Here is a 24,760-nt window from a genome sequence, read left to right as displayed (position 1 = left end):
CCACACTGCTCTCCACAGAGAGCCTGTGTCAACAATTTATTTCATTGCTTACTTCACTACATTCTTATCAACAGTGTATTATAAAATTTTGGATTTCTGAATTCTCAATAGTAAAAATAAAATTGCTATTTTCTCTTCTATACGTTCAGTTAAACATCTTTCTAAGTGGTAAAACATTTTAGTCTTTGTCTAAACATGTCTTATTTTCAACCTAACCCTTAAACTGGCTTAAATTGCTACAGAGAATTCCAGACAGAAATGGGTTTTGGCACAGCACTTTTAGGAAGTGATTCCATTGTTATATGACTTCTGTTATTGCTGATGACAGAAATCATAAATGTAATCCATGATACAGGTTAAAGGAGAAAAGGATCATGCGCATCTCAGGAGTTGCTAAATGGATAGATGCGAATGTTTTGCATTTATTTTTAAAGAAACGCTGCTAATAACATGGGGGTAATATATGCCAATGAAATTGTAGAGTATACTTGAGAAGTTAAAATCTCCTATTACTATGATGTTTTTAAAAATCTCCTTGGACTCTCCTACAATGCATTTAGAGAAGAAATTTCTCACTGAAAATATACAGCAAAGCAACCCTACTGTGTGTGCAGGGAGTGGTTCTGCCAGGCACCTGGCGATGATGCCGGCCTGCACTTGGTCCACACGGCCAGGGGGCTGTGCTCTGGTCCACCTTGGCAGTGCCCTGTAGTCCTCGCTGGAACAGGGCAAGAGGAGCTTGAGATCTGTCTCCGTGCCCTTTATCGTCATCTCCCCATCTAGGCGGAAGTCCTCTCGTTTCTCACCGGCCACCTGTCCAGCTCCAGGGCGGCAAAGGACTTTCTGTACCTGATGTGGCCGTGACATGGCCTGGCTGCAGTTTAGGACTGGCACCTGGGGTGTCATGGGTCATCTAGCTTTTCTAGCTCCGTGTCTTGCCATGGAACTAGGGAAACAGGAACGAATACCACACTGGTCTTGCACTTGCTCCCTGTATAAGGAGTAATCTATGCTGGGCACGGTCTGTGTCTTCTCAGGTTCATGTGTTAGATTCTAACCTGTGATGTGACGGGAGAAGGAGGTGAGGCCTCAGGGCAGTGTCCTCCTGAAGGGGATTAATGACCTTGTAAACAAAGAGGAGAGCTGGCTTTCTCCCCACTCTCCCTTATGTGAGGATCTGAGGAGAGAACTGTCATCTACAGACCAGGAACTGGTCACCTGACCCAGATCTGATGGCACCTTGGTCTTGGCTTTCTTAGCCCCCAGAACCGTGAAGAGTACATTTCCGTTGGGTAAGCCGCTCAGCCTGGGAGGGGTGTCTGGCAGCCCACACTGACTACGGCAGTCTATCTAAATATCTAAATCTATCTGGGCTCCTGTCTCTTTTCAAGTCAATTGTATGAAACTTCAGCAAACCAGTCTAGTTACTTCCACTGTGCTGTTGCCAAGGGACGATTTAACTGCTCCACAGCTTGCTGTTTACTGAAAAATTCTAGAGGAAAACTGAAATGATAGAATTCAGCAAAGCAGCCAGGTGTGATATTAAAACACAAACATATGTCAGCCCTGCACAGAAAAACAGTAGAAATGGAAAGAAAAGATGAAGTATAACATGAGTATAACAAAATAAGTATAAGTAGAGAATGAAGATTTATCTCAAATTCCCAGAAGTATAGAGAAATTAGGTAATGTAAATTAAAGTACCCCCAAAAGGCTGAGAACATTATGAAGAGAGTTTAAACACTAAAGAAGCCTTCAAACATAGTATGAAAGTATAAGTAAAAAAAAAAATTAAAGGAAGGGGGTGGGTATTGGATCGTAAGTGGGACCATGAAGCACAGGCACACAGTGCTATGCAACTTTAACACTGAAAGACTGAAAAAACGTTTTCATTTACAAGGTAACTATGGCAAAGATGGGGGGAAATTTACCTCTCAGCCCTCAGTGTTGAGCTGATTGGATAATTCACAGCCATCGCATTACCACCACCACCAAGGAATTACTGGCAGAGACCCAGTGACTGGAAGAATAGTTTTCAAAACTAAAGGGGCTCTGAAAACGTCTTAGTTCAAGTCCTGGTAACCGGACTCAGGGCAGCAGGTGCACTTGGCAAGCATTGGTACCTCACAAGGGGAGTCCTGTGAAACTTGTGTCAAATGAAGTATTGACAGAACTAAAGTCTGGTCCATGAAAGAACTTGGGAGACTGTCCCCAGGTTTACTTCTTTTGGATGGGGCACTTTCAAGAGGCCAGACTTTAAAATTACAAAGCCAGCTACAGGCTCCCGCCTATCCCTTTTCCTAGTCCCTTATCGCCTCTCACTTTCTTTTCTCACTAGAGGGCGCCATGCGGCCAGGTTGGCGCCTGGGCTAGGACGCGCTCCTCCGCGCTGCTCCGGCGCTGGGCTGCAGCTCCCAGTTGGCCGAGTGCACGGCCAGGGGCTCAAGGGCAGCCATGCAAAACCGGCCGGGGCCGGTTTACTGGCGGCTGTACCTGATGGCCTGAGATCTGGAGCTGGCTGGCAACGCGGCCCGCGACAAGAAGTGGAGCATCAGCCCGCGCCACCTGCAGCTGGCCATCCGCAACGACAAGGAGGAGCACACAAACTGCTGGGCAAAGTCACCTTCCAGCAGGGCTCTGTCCTGCCCAACATCCAGGTGGTGCTGATGCCGGAGAGCCACCACAAGGCCAAGGGCAAGTGAAGCCGCCTACAGGAGTCCTGCTTTTTGTAATAGAAACAAAAATAAAAATAAAAAAGCGGGGCAGGGAGATGTAGAAACAAAGCAGTTAAAAACAAAAACCCACATTGCACATCAGTAGCTCAGGAAGTCCCTCCCTGGCTTTCATTAGTTTGTCATTCTCCTCCTCACTTGTCCACTTTTAGCAATATTATGCATCATTGGTTTCCTTAAAGCTTAGTTTAGATGGGTGCATTTTGCCTTTACACAGTTTTGTGTGTGTGTGTGTGTGTGTGTGTGTGTGTGTGCTGGGGATTGAACCCAGGGCCTTGTGCATGTGAGGCCACCACTTTACCCGCTGAGCTACATCCCCAATCCCCAGTTTCATGTTTTTAATGATATTTTAATTGGTGTATTATATTTGATAAGATTCATTGTCACATATTCATACAGGCACATGCATAATTTGATCAGTTTCATTCCCTAATACCCTATCCTTCCCTCCTCCCCTTCTTCCCCACTGCTCCACCTGCTCTACTGGAAAAGGATGGGTATGTACTAATCAGTTGAGGGTTTCACTCTCTGAGCTGAATTTCCCCCAAGAAATCACTCATGCATGGTCAGTAGGATTAAGATGGAAAGGGCCACAAGTTAGAGGAGGCTATAATGTAATATTGTGTAAAACAGCCTATTTATTCCTGAATGGGAATCTATACCGCTGGTTTAGATTGATCTCTTGCACAACACCAACTCTCAGAGTAAGAGAATCTTGCCTCTGCCATGCATCTACCAGAAATAAGATGATGTGATGGTTAGATGGCTTCTTAACTGTACACAAGCAGACATAAGTCAAAATATGCTATGTTAATTACTCTTACTAAATAGGACACACTGAGTTATTTCATTCTATTTTAGAGTTTGTCTTTTAAAAAAAGTTTGATATGCACTTATTGACTAGTGAAATACAGTTGGATGTGGGAAACAGCCAATCAGAGTATAGGCACTGCATAAACACAGGACTACAGTGGCTCAGATGGTGATCAGTATTCTGAGCTGAGTCAGGAAAATCCTTTCCTGGAGCTTTTAGACTTGGAACTTGAACACAGCTACTTTTTATTTTCTTTCAGCATGTGAAGAGTGAGACTCCAGAAGTGATGGCAGACATTACCTGTAGCTTCTTAGAGAAGATTATGAGGAGACAGATATTGAGGATGTAGTGCTGATAGAGCACTTGTTGAGTATGCATTAGACCTAGGGTGAACCTCACAACCATTAAAAAAAAAAAAATCAGCAAACAACAAAATACACCTGTGCGCCCATGCCATCAAGAGAGCTGCCCTGGCATGAGGTGTGCAATTCACCTGGAGAAGACCACAATCATCCACACAACACTGCAGAAGCAAGCTATTATAAAGGAAACAGCTTCCCTTAAGACAAGCTCCCAGCTTATTTATACTCTGGTGGAGGCTTGTGACTGTTCTGACTGCTGCTTGCTATTTAGCCAATCAGAGAGCCTGAAAGATGTCTCCTCATTTACATACACGGCAATATCCAATCACGTGCTGATGTAAAAAGCCTCCATTAGAGCTCCACGCCTATAAATACCACGGTTCTCTACAGGAGGTTCCCTCTTCCGATTTGCCTTTCCACCCAGTTTCGGCCATGCCTGGGCTTGCTGCAGGCAGCGATGCCTCTTCTAAAGAAGGTGTTCCTTCAACTCCTAAGAAGCGAGGTGGTGGGGAAAGCGTAAGAGACACCACCAAGAAAGCTCACTACAACTACGAGGTGCCGAAGCAGGGTCACTCAAATACTGGTGTCTCTTCCGAGGCAGGGGGCTCCGTGAATACGTTCCTCAAGGACATCTTCCAGCGTGTCGCGAGGGAAGCGTCGCGCCTGGCGCACTACAACAAGCCCTCGACCGGCGCTTCCCAGGAGCTCCACACGGCCATGCGCTTATTGCTGCCTCGAGAGCTGGCCAGGCATGCAGGGTCCGAGGACACCAAGGCTGCCACCAAGTACACCTGTGCCAAGCGAGTTTGACCGGTTGCTAAAACGAACGCCACAAACCAAAGGCTCTTTTCAGAGCCACTCAAACTTTCTGAGGAGCTGCACGCTTGGCATCTAATAGGATGGAAAACCAAGGAGAGTGCGGAACTCAAAAGACTAGTCATATGACTAGTTGCACACCTAGCAACACCCTGAACTTACTGTTTCACTTACAAAGGAATTCCAGATTTTAAGGGAAGGAATGCAGAGGAGGAGATGTCCAAATATCCCAGGTCTTCATGGGTGTTGCTGTGGATGAGCTCCATGGGCGCAGCTCACTATTTTTCTGGGTCGTTCCAGTATGCCAGTCTTACATGTAACTGCGTCTCCAGAGCAGCCATGGTTGGCGTGGTATTCGGGGCGGGGGAGTGGTGTAGGCTGGAGGAAGGTCCCTGTAAATCAGGATACTAGTCTCAGGTTGCTGGAGTCTAGCTATTTCAATGTCTATTATATCAGACAAAAGGCATTGAAATGGACTGTCTTGAAAAGGAAGAATCACATTACTACTTACCAGAAAACTGGTGTAGCTGGAATCTTCAGTTTGGTTAATTTTTTTTTTAATTGCTTCTTGAAATTTAGACAGCACCTATTGTAAGGTCAGGCACCAGTGGCCAAAAGGAGGCAGATTAAAAGCTGCTGAATGAGGCTTTATTGAGGTTTGCTCCCAGGTGAGATCCTCCAGTCCAACAGAGCGGGTCGGGGGAATTGCACCCAGGCTCAATAGAATTGGAATTTTTATCGGGCTTAGGGCAGAAAGGGAGGTCTTGGGACAGGAAAGGGAGGTTTTTAGGGTCCCTTGTCCTCCTGGGGTTGGTCAGGGGACCTTGCTGAACTCCATGTCCTTTCAGGATTAGTCAGGATACTCTGCTGACTGACAGGTAGTCCCGGTTTCCTGGTGCTTTGTTCCCTTAGCCACCTCAAACTGACCTAACATCTGTGTCTTTAAAAATGTTTATTTTAGAAATTACGGTTCTCTTTGAGATGTCCACAGCTTCTGAGGAGGAGCTGTGGTCACAGTTCAAAAAATATTTCAGTAAATTGCTTATAGTCAATGTAATAATTGCAGGTGCTTAAAAATGCTACTGTTAATCTATTATCCTCAATTAATTCAAATTATCTACAAAAGCATTTTAATAAGTAAAACAAAGTAGAGCTTTTTTGTTGAGTGCTGGCTGTTTTTCATTTATATATTCAGAAAGCTATAATAAACAGTAAAATAGATGAATACTCATTGCAATAGGATGATGTAAAAAAAGGAATTAAAAACAAATGAAACTGGGAACAAACAAGGATATATAAGCTTCATGTTAAATCTCAGAGGGGGAATAAATGTACCTGATTATTCTCTAAAATGGGCAAATGAAGAGCAGAGGGATTAAGGGAGCAATCTTGCTCTAATATGGTCTATTACTCAAAAGACCAAACAAGGAAACTGTCTCACTGTTGTGAGTTAGGCACTCCAAACATCTAACCTGGGAGCAATAGCAAAGAGCAACAATACCCAGAATTCAAATACATGAACTGCGTAGCAGAGTTGAGATACCCAGAATTCAAATACACGAACTGCGCAGCAGAGTTGAGAGTTTTTGAATTCTTTTTCTACAACATAAACGAAGCAATACATTTTTCTGTATGAATCATACTCAGAAATACACAGACATAAGCAACAGGCAGAATGAATGTTTTCAGAAACAAAGAGCCACTGTGGAAGGATTCTGAGGTTACTATTCTAAATTATCCTGTGCTATTGCTTTCTCAGGTATCCTGCTTCACAAGAGGTTAATGACCTGCTATATGGAACAAGACTGGGATGTTGGGGCATGTCCCCCAGGCAGTCAGCTCAGCACTCAGTGTTCTCAGTAAGGACTGCACTGGCTGGGCCTCGCCAGGCTTCAGAGCATGGGAGGACTACCAAGCTCAGCCCGTAGGAGCTTTCTGAGGATTTTCAAACCTGGAGATTAGGGATCCCTTCCATTTTTACTTGCTCTATCTCAACGATGAGTTTCTTTCATTTGTAAGCAAATCTCTCTTGTAACTGAAGCAATGACTTTAAAGTTGGAACAACAAAACCCCCACCCTAACACCTGGTCAATTAAATGCATCTGCTCTTTAGCTCCACCCCTCGCCCCATGGCTCTTTTTGGTGAAATTAGACAGCCTGGTTCTTAACCAGGGAATGCCGTAGGACAAATAAGGAGTACAGAAGGATCGTGAAATGAAGCTAAAGCATGGGATGTCCCTCTTTCTCCTAATGCTATAAAGCAACTAAATGACAAATTACGAGTGAAACAAGGGGGTATGGATGACCCTTTGAGAAAATCTGGGATCGTCGGAACATCCTGATCCCGTGGGGTGATTAATCCAAACACTGTGCTCTCAGTTTTCCTCACTCTGAACCAAATACCTGACAAGATATTTGGAGGGGAGGTTTGTTTTGGCTCACCGTTTCAGAGCGTTCAGTCCATGATTGCCCATTCCACTGCTCTAGTGAGAGACAGCGCCATGGCGGACAGGTGTGGCAGAGAAGAGTTGCTTAGTACCTGGCAGCCAGGAGAAGAGAGAGAGCGAGGGAGAGACCCTGTGAGAGCAGCAGAATGGACGGACACTCGGTTTCTCTGTTGACCCACGATTCTTCTGAAATCCTGAAGCTGACCAAAACTGGATCATATTTAATTAGATTTGAATTTAAAGTCTTTCTATGGGGCAGGAATAAAATTAACACCCCATAGTCTTTTCCAACTCTAATTATACTTTCTTGTAGGGTCCAAGCAAACTCAGCACTATTAATCAACCAGCAATACATGACCATGGTGCAACCCTGAAATCCCATGATGCTGGGAGTAAAAACTAAGCTGGCTGCCTTCCCCTGGAATATGACAATGTTACTGGACTGTTGAGGACTTTGCCCCTTAGAACTACCATAGCAAGGCCTGGGGCTGTGGCTCAGTGGCAGAGTGCTTGCCTCGCACATGTAAGGCACAGGGTTTGATCATCAGCACCACATAAAAATAAGTAAACAAAATAAAGATACTGTGTCCATCTACAACTAAAAATTTTATATATCTATATCTTTAGAAATATCATAGCAAAATTAGAGATTCCCCAAGTGAGTCAGCCTCCTCTCCCTGTCACCACAGAGAAACACAAGTATACATGATGTAAGACATTTCATTCCTAGAGCCTTTCTTCTGATTCCTCTTGATGCCAGCCATTCAGGTTACACTTATACTATAGTTTGGTATCTGAGTACTTTATGGGTAATGGCAGGATCTCATACCATCTAAAGGGCCCAAGTCAACCCTAAAGGCAATAATGAGTAACCCTGAGTGTCTTCATATGAGACCGAAGCAGAGAAGACACACAGAAGAGAAGGTAATTTTTAGACAAAGGCAGAATTGGAATCGTGCCTAATTTTCCTGGCAGCAATCAGAACTAAGGAAGGGACAGAGGACAAATTCTCCCCTAGAGTATTTAGAAGGACCTAATCCTGCTAAAACCTTGAATTTAGAATTTTAAGAGATATGACACAAATGGCAAGGGACTTTATTTAACATAGAGAATATACAGAATGTTCAAAACTCAACATAAAAAAACAAATCCAATTACAAAGCAGACAAACACCATGAATTTTTCAGAGAAAATGAAAACAATGAGCATTTCACTGGGAAGGAGGTGCTAATAAGCCCATGGAAGAGTGCTCAACAGCATACGCCGTTATGAAATTGCAAATCAAAACTACAGTGAGACATCACTTCACATGTGTCTGAATGGCTAAAATCCACCACATGGACATCACCAAATGCTGGCGAGGATGTGGGAAGAGGAGCTAATTCTTTGCTGGTGGGAATGCAATAGGGTGAAACCACTTTGGAAGGCAGTTTGACAGTTTCCTATAAAGCTAAATATTTTTACCATGTGATCCAGCAGTTGTGTTCCTAGGTCTTTATACAAATGAATTGAAAACATATATCCACACAAAAACCTACCTATAAATGCTTATAGCAGCTTTGTTCAGAATTGACAAAATCGGTAACAATCAATAGGTAAATGAATAAATAAACTTCTATGTCCATACAAATGGAGAACTTACTATGCACTGACTAAAAAACAAGACATGGATGAACCTTAAATACACATTGCCCATTAAAATGAGTCATTCTGAAAAGACTACATATTGTACGAACCCAACTTTATGACATTCTAGAAATGACAAAACTATGGTCACACACATACACACACACACACACACACACACAAAAATCAGTGGCTGCCAGTTGTTTGGGGATGTGTTGCCATAGTAGTGGAGGGATAAACAGGTGGAACTTCTACAGAATGCTATGAGCTAGCATTACCCTAAAATCAAAGCTAAGTAAGGGTGACACAAGAAAACGTGAAGCTAATCCCAATTGCTAGAGTAGAGGCAAAGTCCCAAACAGAAAACAGAGAATTTGATCAAACATTTTATTAAGGAAAAATATGTTGTGAAAATACATGGCTTATCTTAGGAATACCAGTACATTGATGTCTTAAAAGGCATTCACCCACTCATTAAACAAGGGTTACCGAGCTTAAACGTGTGACAGATACTGTTCTTGGCACTTGAAAATGAGTGAGTGGCACACTAGACACTATTTCAGGAGTTCATTGGATAGAGAAATGGACAATAAATGAGTTGGATCATTTAAAAAACCTTAAGGGCTAATATTAATAATGTTGTTGCAAGAAACTGTACCTACTCAACATTCCCATAGCTACTGCTTAAGAGTTTGATTTGGACTGGAGGGAGAGGTGGGAGAGAAAATTTCCCCAGGAGATGAATATTTGAACCTGGTCTGGCGGAGGGTGCTATGAAGTATTATGCAGGGGAAAGGGCAAGGTCCATTCTGAGAGTCATCAAAGTTGAGGCGTGGCCAAGGATGGCTTTTCTGAGCAATAAAGACTAATGTAATGGCTCGAGGAGCCGGGCATGCAGTGGGGAGATATCATGGGTAGTAGCTGGAGGTCAGTTGACACAAAACTTTGCATGATATGCTAAGGAGACTGGAATTTCTAATCCAAAGGGTAGACATCCACAGCTCCAGGCACAGGACTGAAATAGATGTGCAAGTATTCAAGAAACTGGTGGCTCCGGTGCGGATGGATTCTGGTGGGGAGAGATTAAAAGAGGAGCTCTCATGCCTGTCTGGTTTGCTTGAACCACAAACTTGGTTCCCTTAAGCACAGGACTCTACTCTGAACACTCACACGCTGACTGTCACCACGGAGCAAACACGGTGCAGGAGCTGGTGTAGTAAGTGCAGGTCACAGGGGCCATTTGCTAAAGTTTTGGGAATTTAGCAAGAAGGTTGTTAAACATCACCATTATTAAAGATTAATAACATGGCATTTTAGATAAATAAATTAAGCTTATAACAGTGAACATTCTCTTCTAACTGCTTGCCAGAATTTCCCCATTCGATGTCTATGTTCTTGCCACTTGCAGCGGAGTTTAAAATGCTAGGAATTGATCTGGTGGACTTTTTTGTAACACAAAAATAAATAAATAAACTCAGAACTTTATTGCTTTTTTTATTGCCTAGACTTACAAAAATCGTGGGAGAAAATTTTAACAGTGCAGATTAAACTTACAAGTATGACATATCTGCAGCTACTGAATCTGGAATAGACCAATATAGCAAGGGAATGTTATTTCAGTATTCAAAACCTGGTACTTGATTCGGGAGAGTGACTTCTGTCATTGACAGCTAAGCCATGCTCTGATACACTTTCACTTCAGTGAGGTTTTTTAAAAAGAAAATAGGGGCTGGAGATATAACTAGTTGGTAGAGTGCCTGCTTTGCATGCACAAGGCCCTGGGTTCAATCCCCAGCACCACAAAAGAAAAAGAAAAAGAAAAAATAGAACCAACATTGGTATCATGACTGCACTCAGTCCACGTGTGTGTGAGTATTCTGATGAAATAAATAATAGTAAGTAAGCAATTATCTGCCACCAGATTTCATAATACTTGCTGACAACAAGATTATTAAAATGGACAGTAGATTTTGTAAGAAATATCACATTGAAAGTTCTGAGGGATCAAAACCACATGGTCATGTCAGGGGATTTATTGATTGTCCCTTAAAAGTCTCTCATTTATTTGAAAAAAACAAAACAAAACTCTGTTTCTCCCATATTTGATCTATAAAAGTCCAGTTAGAGGTTTTCTTTAAAAAGTGCCACTATATGAGAAATAAATTTTCATACTTGGAAGTGAATTCACATGTTTGCACTGCAGGAGAGAAAGAATCACTCATGAGCAGATTTTGCAACTCTGACAATAAATTGGATTCCCTCTAATCAGTTTGGTGAATTTGAATGTTTATTTTGTCTGCAAATAATAATTTAAATAACTCATCACATCTTATCAAATTAACTTTATCATTTACCACCAATAGCATATAAATAAGGAAACCATAGTCAACTCCAGCTTTTATTTTGAAAACTCAGTTGCTCTGAAAAATCTTTGGTTTCTGACCATCTTGGGCAGCTCATTTGCAACTGAAGCCCTAGCTGACTGCGTCTGGTGTTGTTCTCCAGAACACAAGGGCATCCATAAAGGAGATTCACAAAGCAAGTTGACACTGACAAAGTGTTATATTCATTTTTAAAAAGTTACTAAAATGCATTAAAATATAGCTATAGTTCTATTAAATTTAAAAATCTTTAGTTAACTGGAGATCAAATTTTATATCCTAAAAATAGGATAGTGAGTGGATTTGTCTCCCCAATAAAACCCAGAACCACTAGTTCAGCAACGAAGTAGTTTATTGGCATTAGAATCAGGACCTACCCCTTAAAAAAGTTCTTGTCATCACTACACATCTCGTTGTGGAACATTAGACAAAGCGGCTGAGCTGAGAACCTGACCACGGCCAACGCTACACAGACTTTTGGGTGAGTTAACTGTCCGTCTGTGTGGAAGGTGGCTTCTAAGACAGCAGCCCAGTTTCCGTGCCTCTGGTGTCTGTAACCTTGTGTAGCTCGCTCTCACACTGATCCAGGGTTGGACTGTCACTTTGAGGATTAGGTTACAATTGCTAATGCAGCTGCATTCAGTCACAAATTAGGATGCAGGGTCAACACAGCAGGCGATCGATTCACCAGTCATCAGCTGTCAATAAAGAGAAGCACCACCAAAACTCTCCTTTTACAAGTTCATAGTACTTTTTAAAAATGTGATTCTAAGGACAAGGGTCTTTCAGAGGAATTCACTGAAGATATCACCCAAAGTGGTTTGCAGGATGCTTATGCTGATATCGAAGAGGATCTACTTTAGACCCAGTTGCAGGTGGCAGAGCAGAACCAGCACATTCCTGTAGAGCACTGCTGGATAGTTACTGGATTCGAAGAGCTAGTTGTTCTAGGGAAAAGGAACAAAGTGCAGTCATTCTATTTTTGTGACAAGCAGTTCTTAAAAAGGAGGAATAAATATGAAGATCAGCAAAATATCAGAGACATATTTTAAGGGTTCTATTTCAGTGATGTAAGAGCAAGACTTAAATGCTGTTTGCATTAGAAGGAACGGAAGGAGGCGTGTTCATTTACAGCTTTGAGCTCACCTGATTGGAGGTAGAATACCTCAACAAATCAGCCACGGAATGACACCAGGCCTCCCAGGCTCACAGGTTCATCCAGGGTCTGCCAGCCAGGAATACCCTCCCAAGAAACCTAGTGTTAAGTGCATACTGAAATCCTGTGTGGCGAGATTAAAAGGAAGAGGGCTGAGGGGAAATCAGGTCAGGAGGAGAAGCCTCAGGGGTGATACTCATGCCCTTCAGGAGGAGACAAGAGAGCCCACTCATGGCTCTTCACCAGAGAAGACCCCACTGAGGACACAGTTGTCTGCAAACCTGGAAGAAGTCTACCAGACGCCAGCTGCTGGTGCCTTCCTCTTGGACTTCCAGCCGCTAGCCCTGTGAATGACGAATTCCTGTTATTTAACTACCCAGTCTAAAGCCTTCTGTTATAAATGCCCAAACTGAGTCTGACGCTGAGTATATGTTGACAATGGGAAATCCAAAAGGTGGAATTCATGATATCAAGCTAAAAGTTTCAAAAGTTTGTTAAATTAAATCATGCTAAAAGGTCATTTTTCTTTATTATTAATTTTACATGAAAAAACTGTTTGGTAAAACCAAAATGGTAGGATTCTTAATATATTAAAGTCCAATATCATGTTTGAAGGTAAACTATCAGAGCCATTCCCAGGAGAGTCAGGAATGAACAACTGAGTGTGCACACATGTACATTTTTTTTTTCTCTCCAAAAGAAGCAGAGTGTGGTGGCATATGCCTGCAACCCCAGCAACTCAGGAAGCTGAGGCAGAAGGATCACGAATTCAAGGCCAGGCTCAGCAACTTAGTGAGACCCTGTCTCAAAATAAAAAGGAATGGGTATGTGGCTCATTTGGAGAAGGGCCTCTGGGTTCAATCCCTGGTACTAAAAAAAAAAAAAAAAAAAAAAACAAACAAGACAAAAAAAAAAGACACAGATACATTAGCAAAAATATATTTCCTTTCCACTATGTAGAAAATATAAATACAGGACAAAATCCTATGAAAGCAATATGCTCAAAATTGTTCCCAGTGTTTCATTTTTTGGATAAATGCTAGAAGTAAATGATAAAAGAACATCGACACTTAGCATGCATGGCCAGCCTTGGTCCAAATCTCTCAGTATCTGCAGATATGCAAGATGAGAAGTCTATGGTTGTACAGGTTGACCCATCAAGAGTGAGAAACTGCACAAGGACCTTAACAGGGACTATTTACTCTCAACAACCATCAACTCTAACAGTTAACAGGGTTTGGCTACCAAGAAGAAAAGAGAACTCTAAGGAATAAAGGATGAGCCTCCATAGGCAGGAGCCACTCACTGCCCAGGAGCTCAAGAAGAGCATCAGGGCTGAGAGCCAGGCCCTGCTGGAGGTGGGGCAGGGGGAGAGGGATGAGCTGAGGTCAGCAGCTCCGTGCCGTGATTCTGCACCACTCGAAAGGGCTGGATGTCCAGCTGTGTGGGGTCAAGCTGGTCACAGAGGGGTCTGCTGGAAGTTAAGACCACATGAGGGAGGTAGTGCTGGGGGGCTGTGGGCTACTGGCTGCTGCTGGCTGCCCTGCCCTGAAGGAGCCAAGCAGTATGTGGCCACAGTGGTTGGACCATCTCCCCGGAGTCCTCCCAGGGAGCACTCCAGATCCCAGAAACAACCCCTTTACCCCCACAGTGTCTCTCCAGTGCCCTCTGGATACAGCTTCTGAGCCACCTGACTAAGGTAACATTTTGAAGCACCACGTTCATTTTCACAGAGCGGACGAAAGGGTAAACTGGAAGCTGAGAGACAGTAAAATGGATCTATTAGAGCATGGCTGGCTGTTCCAGGGAAGAACCCAGGGGTTCCCTGGCATTCCTGAACTCTTCCCCGCCCAACCCTAAGTCAAGCTGGGCCTCCTGAGAATGAGCTGAGCTGGTAGAGGAGCAGCTCTGACCTTCTGCAAGGCTTCCCTCCCGTTGTCTTGTCATTTTTGCCTCAAGTTCATCAAAACCGTTTATTCCAAGGCCCTTCTACACTGCAGAAATGGAAGCCAAGGCCTAACCCAGATTCCACAGACGCTACTCCTCAGCACTGTCAACCCAAGTCACCAGCGTGGGGCCTCTCAGGCAGGAGCCTAATTCAATACTTCGATGCCAGCAGGACAAGAGCTACAGAACTGCCTGCTCCAATTACATTTACCAACCTGATTTAAAGGGCCTGCAGCTCAATTCGTTTTTACTGACATAAAACTTAAAGTTTTTATAGGAAAATGGTTTTTTTCTAAGGGCCACCAGATAATGGGAGGACCTGCTATGACAGGTAAACTAGAAGAGAACTCTGTTCACCGACTCAAGGAAATAAGGATCTTTTCTCTCTTGCCCCTTAGAGTAGGCAATTTAAAAACTCCTCAACCCTTCCTATAAAATTAACTTCTGGCTTGTGCATACTTTAGTGTTAGATTCAAATGTATGCTATTTTTGTTTTTCAGAAAGATTGAAGCAACATAGTATACAGAAAAGTGGTCTCAGTTTAGTTTACTTAGCAGAAGCAAACACAAAATCTCTCTGGAGAAATAATATCTTGAACACTAGCAAGGTTCCCGTAAGTCAACTTTAAAAATAAGCTCACAATCTGATGTTAAATAGTATGCCTAGGACGATCCAGTCAAGGGAACACAAAAGAATTGGACATCTTTCCCCAGAGCTTATAAGAAGAAATTGTATAAATTAAGGATAAAACCCCAAGAAACCCCCACAAACTAGTTACGAAGACCAGACAGAAATGGAAAAAAGGAAAAGGGGGTAAATAAAGCCTCCAAAATGGAGTTCTTGAAAACAAAAATGAGTTAAGGTGCTGATTAAGATGCTGCTGAATTCTTCAATGGTACAGAATGGCTTAAATAGAATTTCATTTTTCCCAGTTCAAAACTGGTATACTGGCTCAATAAAGCTGGAGGGATCTGAGTTTTTAATATTTTTCTTTGCACACATGGGGTAGAATACAATACTGTTCACAGATATTGCTGCTTTTCTTAGAGGCAGGATTGTACTCCAGCCCCATCATGTCTGTTTGGATCACCCGACTACTAACTCTGATCAATGCAATCAGAGCAGAAGGAAGGTGTAATTTCTAGACATAAGTGTTTCCACATCCCGTCTTTTCTCTGCCTCTACCTCAGACTGGCTTCAGATGCAGGTTGCCCGTCTGCCTGGTCTCAGTGAGGACAACATGGAACCCAGCTGCTATGGCCTGGCCTGGACAAGGCACAAAGCAGGCTATAAAACCATGTTGTAGGCACTAGCTGAGGTTCACTTGTTGCCAAGGGATAACTGCACCTTTGTTAACCAATACAGCAATTAGTAGAAGGCATAGCACAGGATGCTACTGTACATTAAAAACAAAACAAAACATTATTTCACTTTGGTTTCATGAATGAGAAGGGAAAAGGGAAAAAACATTTTAGGGTTTGGAAGGTCACTAGTCCTCAGTTTGCATTATTGAGACATTTAGAAAACTTAAAAATGTATCGTTTCCCTACTGAACTTACTATTTTTGTTGAAGCTCTTTGTGAAATCAATGTAAATTGTACAGTTTATTATTGACTATTTTTCACAAACTATTACTACTACAAAAAAAAAACAGTAAAAGCACTAGCTGGTTTGAAAATAGGGATGAAAGAAATTGAAATGAAAAATTTTAGACTGAATTGAAAGATGAAAACAGTTGAAGAGAAAATTTAGAGATAATTTAAGAAAGTTTTTTGATTTTGTTTTGTTTTGCTTTGCTTTGCTTTTTCAGTCTAGGGATTGAACCCAGAAGTGCTTAACCACTGAGCAACATCCTCAGACTTTTTATTTCTTTCTTTCTATTTATTTATTTATTTTGACACAGGATCTCACCAGAGTGTTTAGGGTCCTGCTAAGTTGCCGAGTCTGGCCTCAAACTTGTGATGCTCCAGCTTCAACCTCCCAAGTCTCTGGGAATACAAGCATGCACCCCTGTGCCCAGCGAGAAAGTCCTCTTTAAGCTTAGTGTAAGTGTCAACTCAAGGTGGTGACATGCGTCGATTAAAATCCCTGAAAGTAATAATGTCATGTAAATAAATTTAGATAGTAAACTGATTCTAAATAAAAACTCTTCTATTGAAACTTATCCCAAATTAGAGGATCTTATATGAAAAAGAGTAGTAATTGTGACTCCTGATACGGGTAATCAAATACATTAGAAGACAGTTAAGAGCTCCAGTGCCTTAAGCCAAGCCCTTGTGCCGGAGCTGCGGCAGCCAGGAGCAGTGGAGAGCACCGCCATGGCCCTTTGGAGCCCACTGTGCCAGTGCAGGCCTTAGGTGAGGTGAGTCAGGGCACAAGGACCTGTCTTCGGTATCCCCTCAGGGCTGGGGCAGAAGCCCAGAGCATCTTGAGCGCCTGGGAACCCAAGATCTCGATCTCCCGCTTCCCCACCAGCAGCAGAAAACAAGGGAGGCAAGCCTGAGGGGACTGCAGGGCTAACCAATAGTGTTGGTACTTTCCAAACCTGATTAGCATAAATCTTAACCAATAGCATTAGCAGTTTTTCAAACCCTGATTAGCATAAATTTGGACCAATAGCATTGACTCAAGTGCCATTCAAATCCCCAGATTTTCACACTTTGTGATACCTATGGGAGCTGTTTTCTTTCTTGCTTGCTTGCTTTATCTTTCTTTCCTTCTCTCTCTCTCTCTCTCTCTCTCTCTCTCTCTCTCTCTCTCTTTTTAGAATATCTGAGTTCAGTTTGCATTGTTATGACTTTTATTGCTGATTTGCATTTGCAAGACAAGAAATTTTGGGTGAGCTACTGAAGTTTAGTTGCAACACTGGAGGACACAGTTTGCTGTTTGTAGGTGCAGTATTCAGAGCTGCATGATTGCTCAGTAGTAGTTCCACCAGAATCACTAACATAAGTTCCCATAGCTGCGAAAGCCTGCTGTTTGCCTGGGTCCCACCCACCAGCAAAAGTGAACAGATGAGTTTCATCTCATTTTTGTTTTATAAGGGCTGTCAACTAGATGGAGGGTGCTATGATTGATGGAAGATTTTAGTGATCCTTGTGTTTTGTTTCCTTTGTTGGTGGGATGAGAAATCTTATCTGCAGGGACTCTTCAAAAATGGCCAAGAGTTATTGAGAAGGAAGAGATACCCCGAAGATGGGCTGGGGGCTAAGTAGATGGCTTTCTGGGGAACCAGTCATGTGTAGAGCCACAGTAATCCAGTACTGTTCTCCACCCAGGAGAGGGACGCTGTAGGACAGGTTCTCATGTGATGACCCACTCCTTGCTGGCTTCGTTTTTGTCTGTAGTTCCCTGATATGACATGGTGTGACAGGCTACGTGGAGCAGACACTTTGTCTTGTTTGTGAGTTTCTTCAATAGCATGCCATATTCAAATAAAGAAGATAGGGGCTGGGGATGTGACTCAAGGGGTGGCGCGCTCGCCTGGCATGCGTGCGGCCCGGGTTCGATCCTCAGCACCACATACACAACAAAGATGTTGTGTCCGCCGAGAACTAAAAAAATAAATATTAAAATTCTCTCTCTCTCTCTCTCCCCCTCTCTCATTCTCTCTTAAAAAAAAAAAACAAAAAAAACAAAGAAGATAGTGTCAAAAGTTCTGATGCCATCGAGTTGGTTTTCCTTGAGAAGGAAAAATACTTTGTGTGTGTAGAAAGGATGGAGGTCCTCGGACCTTGTTTGGAAAGGATACATGTCTCTATCTTGGCTAAGAGCATTTGCCCAGTGTTATTTGAGTGGAAATGACATTGAGGGGAAATTTAACAGCCAGGACTGGTTTGCCACCATCTCTTCTACCTTGAGACCGTTGATACTCCAGCTAAAGCCCAGTTAAACGGGGTCTTGGAGTGAGAGGAGTCTGGTGCAGAGCTGTAGACAGAACACCACACAGTGGGCAGGAATTAGACCCTAAAGCCCAGGTCACTGGTTATGTCAGTGTAGCTTAGCTCATCCTGACTGATGGTCATTCTCAGCTCACTGGCTTCCATTCTCATTCTTGTGATCCTGGGATCATCAAATAACTGCTACAGCTGCCAACCTGACCCAGTCAGGCAGGAGAAGAGGAAAAAGGGGGAAGTTAGGTACAGGGCAACTTCTTCTTAGGCTTTGAGGACCAGAAATATGTTAGTGCCGTTTGTTTCGAGGAAGCCACAAAAAGGAGGGTTGATTTTATAACCCTCATAAAAGGCACAAGTTGGAGACAAATTGGAAATGTCGATGGGCCCAGCCAATCAATAGTGCCTGCCTCCTGAACACCACAGAGTAGCCTGCTGCTGCCTCTCCCGGGGGCTTGCAGTCTACACCTGCTGCAACACTCATTATCTTTGCAGCCTCTGACTTTCAACATGTGGTTTGGGTCAGGGTTATTTCACGATTTCTTAGGTGCAGTTCCACTTAAGCTACCAGTTCTGTTGTAGAGCCAATTAGGCTCTGACACGCCACCAAATCACCTGAATTAACTAAGCAAACATTTATTTTGATTGGTGTTACAGATAGTGCAGATGGGTCATCTGACCTTGGGGGTCTCCTCTAAGCAGTGACTCAGACCCACTCAACTTCCATTCTGTGAAAATCCCTCATACAACACAGACCAACTGCTAAATGTGCTGGGAAACACAGCAGTCCAGGGTGCTCAGGAAGATAAATGTTTTGAACACATACCGCTGACTTTTTCACAATAGGTCAAATACTCAGAACAGTTTTTGGCAATTTCTTTAACAATTCTGTTCCAGTATTTGGTACCTGTCAGGTGGATAATAATAGTGCTGGTCTCAGAGTTGTTGGGAAGACACAGTGAGTTTATATGTCCACAGTACTTGAAACAGAGCCTGCTCCGTATTAAATACTACGTGTTTGCTGTTATAGGTCATGTTCCGTTTACAGCCAGTCACGACCCTTTACCTCCTCCAACTCAGACCTGTACAAGTGTAGTTGCGGGTAAAAACCTGCCATGTTGAGTTACTGGTCACAGATTTTGAAGTTCAAATACTGATAAACACTGCCAAATTGCACTTTTTATAGAGACCATAACAATCTTAGTCATCTTGGACTCCTATGAGAAAATACCACAGCATGGGTGGCATCAACAGCAGACATTCATTTTCTCACAGACCTCGAGGGTGGAACTCCAAGGTCAAGGTCTGGCAGGGTTCGGTTTCTGGGGAGTGCTCTCTTCCTGGCTGCAGATGGCTGCCTTCTCTGTATCCTCCGTTGGCATGGGGAGGTGGGCGGAGAAAGGGAGGGAAGAAAGAGTGAGGTTGGGGATGGAGAGGGAGGAGGGGCGGGGGGAGAGAGAGGGAGGAAGAGAGGGAGGAGGTGGGGGAGAGAAGGTTTGGTCTCATCGTCTTGTGAGGACACTGGTCTGACCATGAGGCCCTCTCATGTCCTCCTCAAAACATAATTACGTCCCACAGGCCCTACCTCCAAATACCATCGCCTTGGAAATAAGAGCTACTCCACCTGAAATTTAAGGGCACAACATTTCAGTCTATAGCACCCATCAGTACCATAGCTGAACACACATTTTTCTAATTTCCAACCAACTGTATTTTAGCACACTTTTGATCAGTACAACCTCAGAGGTGAAAATTGTCTTGGTTTTAACTTCCCTTGATTTTATTTTAAAATAAGGTGTGTGTGTGTGTGTGTGTGTGTGTGTGTGTGTGTGTGTTTAAACCCCATTTGTATTTTCCTTTCTAGAGAGTCTCTGTTTACCCAATTTTCTATAGGGTTCTTAGACTGTTTATTTATCTCTGAGATAGATAAATATCGTTTTTCTTCTTGTGATTTTTTTTCTTTAAGAAATTAGTCCTTTCTTCTGGGTGAGGTGGCACATGTCTGTAATCCCAGTGGTTTGGAAGGCTGAGGTACAAGGATCTCAAGTCCAAAGCCAGCCTCAGCAACTTAATGAGGTACTAAGCAACTCAGTGAAACCATGTCTTCAGATAAAATATAGAAAAGGGTTGGGATGTGGCTCAGAAGTTGAGTGTCCCTGAGTTTAATCCCTGGTAGAAATAAAGGAAGGAAGGAAGGAAGGAAGGAAGGAAGGAAGGAAGGAAGGAAGGAAGGAAGGAAGGAAGGGAGGGAGGGAGGGAGGGAAAGAGAGAAAGAGAGAGAAAAGAAAGAAGGAAAGAAAGAAGGAAGGAAGGAAGGAAGGAAGGAAGGAAGGAAGGAAGGAAGGAAGGAAAGAAAGAAAGAAAGAAAGAAAGAAAGAAAGAAAGAAAGAAAGAAAGAAAGAAAGAAAGAAAGAAAGAAAGAAAGAAAGAAAGAGAAATTAGTCCTTTATGGTATATCACAGTTTTTAAAATAATTTTCTTTGACTTTGTTAAACTGTAAAGTGATTTCTCGATTTCACCTGATGGGCTTGATGGCTGGGAGTTTTAGGTTAGGTTGAGGCATTTCCAACCTTATGAAGTCTGTCCTCCCCACGGAGGCACCTCCTTCCTCTCCCCCCACCTCGTTTCCCCCTCCTGCTGCCTTTTCCTCACCCCTCAGGGACCCAGAAGTGACCATGAGACCTCCTCTCACCCACTCTGCTTCCTGCCCTTCCTGCCTCTGCCTTTCAGACGGACACTTTTCTTGACCCACCTTGAAGTCCACTCACTCTCCCCTTCCTTTCCATCTGCTGCTCCTGTCCAGGGAGCTTACTCTGGTTTTCAGTTTTCAGTTCTAAATTTTTCTGTTTTTCTCCTTCGTATCTTCTTTCTTTAGGGAGAATCTCTGTTTTTCCACAGCCTGGAGTCTGACGAACAAACTGACCATGGTTCAGTGGGACTTGAGATTCCAGTCTTATTCCCTGGTTCTGCCACGATGCACTTCTCACCGTGGTCACGTATGGGTTCCCAACAATGTCTCCAGGCCTTAGCTCCACACTCATCGAGAGAAACTATGAAATGTGCTCATTCCGATTTACTCAGAAATTTTTAAAGTCTTTTTTCTTACTGGGAAGTAACCCAAAGGGGGTATTCAGAAGGTGGCCTCATGTAGCATCTTATCAAAGGAACAAAACTTGTAGAGGACTGGCAGGATGAAGGGAAGGGACTGAGGGTTGGGAAGACTGGCGTTTGGCAGGTTTGTTAGGTAGATCTCCCTGTGCTGTCTCTGAGCTGATAAGAATCTGGAATCACCTCAGTTGACTCAGAGTTGTCCTCCCCTCCCTGGGGACAGGGAAGGACACCTTATCCTGGGTCTGCTTTTCCTCCTTGCCTTCACTTCAAAATAATCCTATGCCCGAGTGGCCTGCTTTAGGGTGCACAATCTGAGCCCCTTTTGTGTTTCACATAAACATTATTATTGGCTTATCTACTGAGATCACGTGGCATCTGTTGATTAAGTCGGGTGAACTGGCATTGTCACTGTGATTTCTGTACTGACCCTGGCCTACTCTGTGCTGCGGTTTCGACATCTGAATACATGACAGGATGACGATTTTCTGCCCTGCTGTTTTCTCCCTCCCTCGCTAGCACTGGCTCTCCTGGTGGGACCTGCCTGCTCATCTGCAGAACGTTCTTTCTCTCTGATTTTAGCTTGTGCTGTGTTCGTAGCTCTCTGTGCTCTCACCATATGACTGGGTAGTACCTCCAACTTTTACTAAGCTGCCACAGGAGCCAGTTTTGTCTAAAACCTCTGCATTTTTCCCAGAAGCAGAACCCCACCCCCGTCGTGCTTAACGACAAGGCAGGGAGCTGTGGAGTTCTCTGCTTACTGGGTTGTCCGGGATCCCTGCCCTAGACAGCAGCTGTCCCGCGGGTGAGCTCCGTGCTGTTAGTTACTTTGACTTTTGCAAACTCTACAAAACATGTGACCTTGTGGAGCCAGGGCTGACCCCAGAGCCTGGAAATAGGCTCAGGAAGTGAGGGCCCTGAAGTTCGAGCTTTGTTAGCCTCCTGGGGAAAGAGAAAACACGGAGTTTCTATGACAGTTTTCTTCAGCTTGATTAGGAGGCTGACAAATAAAAACTATGTATTTGTTGTAGTCAGCCTCTTCACTGCTCTGTTCAGAAGACCTGACAAGAACAATATTAGAAGAAATGTTTATTTTGGGGCTCAAAGTTTCAGAGGTCTCAGTTTGTGGGTCTCTGTTGCTTTGGGCCCAAGATGAGACCGAAAATCATGGTGGAAGTCAAGTGGAGGGAAGCTGCTCAGGACATGAGCCAGGGAGCACAGAGAGCCTTCCCCTCGGCACAGACAAGATATATATCCCAAAGCCATGCCTCCAGTGACCCACTCCTCCAGTCACACTGTCACAACCCATCTACAGTCACCACCCAGTGAATCAAGATCAATATCAATAATCCAATCGCTTCCCTTCTGAACTTTTTTGGCATTGACTCACACATGATCCTTTGGGGGATCCTCACATCCAAACCATAACAGTATGCAAGACGTATGGTGGGATGAATTGATAGACACTGCTAGGTGAGCGTCACAGTCCTGCTACACATCTGCACCCATTGTGTGCGCCCATGATGAGAACACCCAAGACCGACTCCAGCAGACTTCTAGTATAAAATACATCATTGTTAACCAGAGTCACCAGACTGTACATTGGGTTTCAGAACTCATTCATCTTACGGATGATAGTTTGTATCCTTCTGTGGCTATACATCAAGTAACTTTATTCCAGGTACTAAAACTGATTTAATTATAATTATATAATTGAATTATAATTATAAATTATAAATCACAATTTAAAATAGATTTACCAAAAGTAAAGGCGATTTAAATACAATTCTTTGTTCCAATTCTGGTCTTCTCCAAACCCACGACATCCTGTCCAGGTTCATGAGGTCTGTTTGAGGTTGCCTTTCCCAACTTTTTCTTTCTTGATAATGTTTTTGGTTACTATTCGAACGTCACGTTACAGGCTTCTTGATTTGTCCTTCTGATATCATCAGTGAAACACTTGCGGGGGCCGTGGGCGTGGGTGTTCCTGGCTGGGGGCAGGGCACTGAGGCCGAGGTGGGCAGAGCTGCCTGGCGCTAGTGAAGACGGAGAGTGGCAGGCGCCAGGGCCGGGAGGCTGGCGCAGTTTGGGTGGTGTGAAGTCTCACAGCACCTCAAGGAAACGGAAAGGGGTGCATTCTGTCCTACGGGCTCTGGGAAGGGGTTGGGGGACTAGTAAGTAAGATGATCCCGTTTACATTCCCAACATTCTGTCTGCTGCGTGGAGAGGGAATGAAAGGGAGTAGAGACTGGGGCCAGGCAGATGGTCTTGTGTGTCCTGATGACAGATTATTTAGATAGGAATAGAGGAAATGAAACACCATGGCCTGTGGGAAAGGTGTGGGTGGACCCTGCTGGTTGGGCAGATGTTGAGTAGTGAGGGAAAGTGCGAACTCAACTCTCTCTGCAGAGTCCATCTGCGGGGGTGGAGATGGCACTGGCCACACAGGGATCCTGGAGCAACAGCAGGGTTGAAGGGGGTGCAGGAGCTCTGCTCATGGCCACATTGAGACCGAGCACCTAATGGACCCTGGAGAGTCGAAACCTGCTGAAGAGGTAAAGTCCAGAGCTCAAGGATGAGGTCAGGATGAGTCCACGGTCAGCGGAAAAACATGCAAGGTGAGGGGACCGGCCAGATCACCCTGGGTGTGACTTCACAAGCCAAGTTCAAGGGCAGAGTTCAAGACAGCTTTCCCAAGGGCTGCCTTGACAAGTGGGCTCACAAGGAAATCAAAGGCAAAGAAACACCATGCAAGCATGCACAGACCCTCTGAAATGTTTCCCTGCCAGAGGCAGCAGAGTCACAGGGTGCTGATTTCCACAGGAAACCCAGTGGACGTTGTGCAGAGAATCATAATCAGAAAAACACAAAAATCACTCAAGTCAACCTAAAGGTGCTGTTTCTCCTCTGTGGAAAACACATTTTGTCCTGTCGTCCCAGATGTGGAACACCTATAGAAACGTAAAGGTCGTATTTAATGTCATATAAGTACATAAATATAATTAGATTGTGGTATAGCTTAACAACTATGCTATAAATTAATATGATTAATTGATAACATAATTGTATTGCAGCATAATAATCCTGATATAATACTAGTATAATGTATGGACGCTCTAGATTATGATTTCAATCACTTCCATGCACTTGTGTCTAGTTCATTGAGATATTTGCAGAATTGAAACCTTCGGACTTAATGGGTTAAACAGGGGGATGGTGGAAGAGGACTCAGAAGAGACAGACAGGGGTCATCTGCGTGGAGACTGTGATGATTCTGAGACCCTGGAAGGTGACGGTGCTGGAGGGGGGCTCCAGTGACGTGGGATCCCACGGGCATGGGTTCTGACTGGGGGACCAAGGCAGGTGCAAATGAACCTGAAGCATGAGGAAGATTCTGTGAACTTGACCTGCTTATCAATTGAACAATAAAAGTAAAGTTAAAAATTAAACTACTGAGCCAATAAAACCCTCCCGGTCA

General features: G+C 43.7%; 1 protein-coding gene across 1 annotated transcript; it reads left to right on the top strand.

Annotated features, from left to right (window-relative positions):
* The first annotated feature begins 4,340 nt into the window (after window positions 1-4,340).
* Window positions 4,341-4,718, top strand: LOC113195992 (histone H2B 1.2-like). The gene has a single exon (XM_026407715.2). The coding sequence runs from the start codon at window positions 4,341-4,343 to the stop codon at window positions 4,716-4,718; it is 378 nt and encodes a 125-aa protein (XP_026263500.2).
* Window positions 4,719-24,760: the final 20,042 nt, after the last annotated feature.

The sequence above is a fragment of the Urocitellus parryii genome, chromosome 8, assembly GCF_045843805.1.
Source record: "Urocitellus parryii isolate mUroPar1 chromosome 8, mUroPar1.hap1, whole genome shotgun sequence".
Classification (NCBI taxonomy): Eukaryota; Metazoa; Chordata; class Mammalia; order Rodentia; family Sciuridae; genus Urocitellus; species Urocitellus parryii.
The sequence above is the reverse complement of the archived record's forward strand: the minus strand, read 5'-3'. Positions and strand labels throughout refer to the sequence as shown.

Coding starts and splice junctions, on each gene's coding strand:
- LOC113195992 (XM_026407715.2), top strand. CDS start 4,341: ATGCCTGGGCTTGCTGCAGGCAGCGATGCCTCTTCTAAAGAAGGTGTT.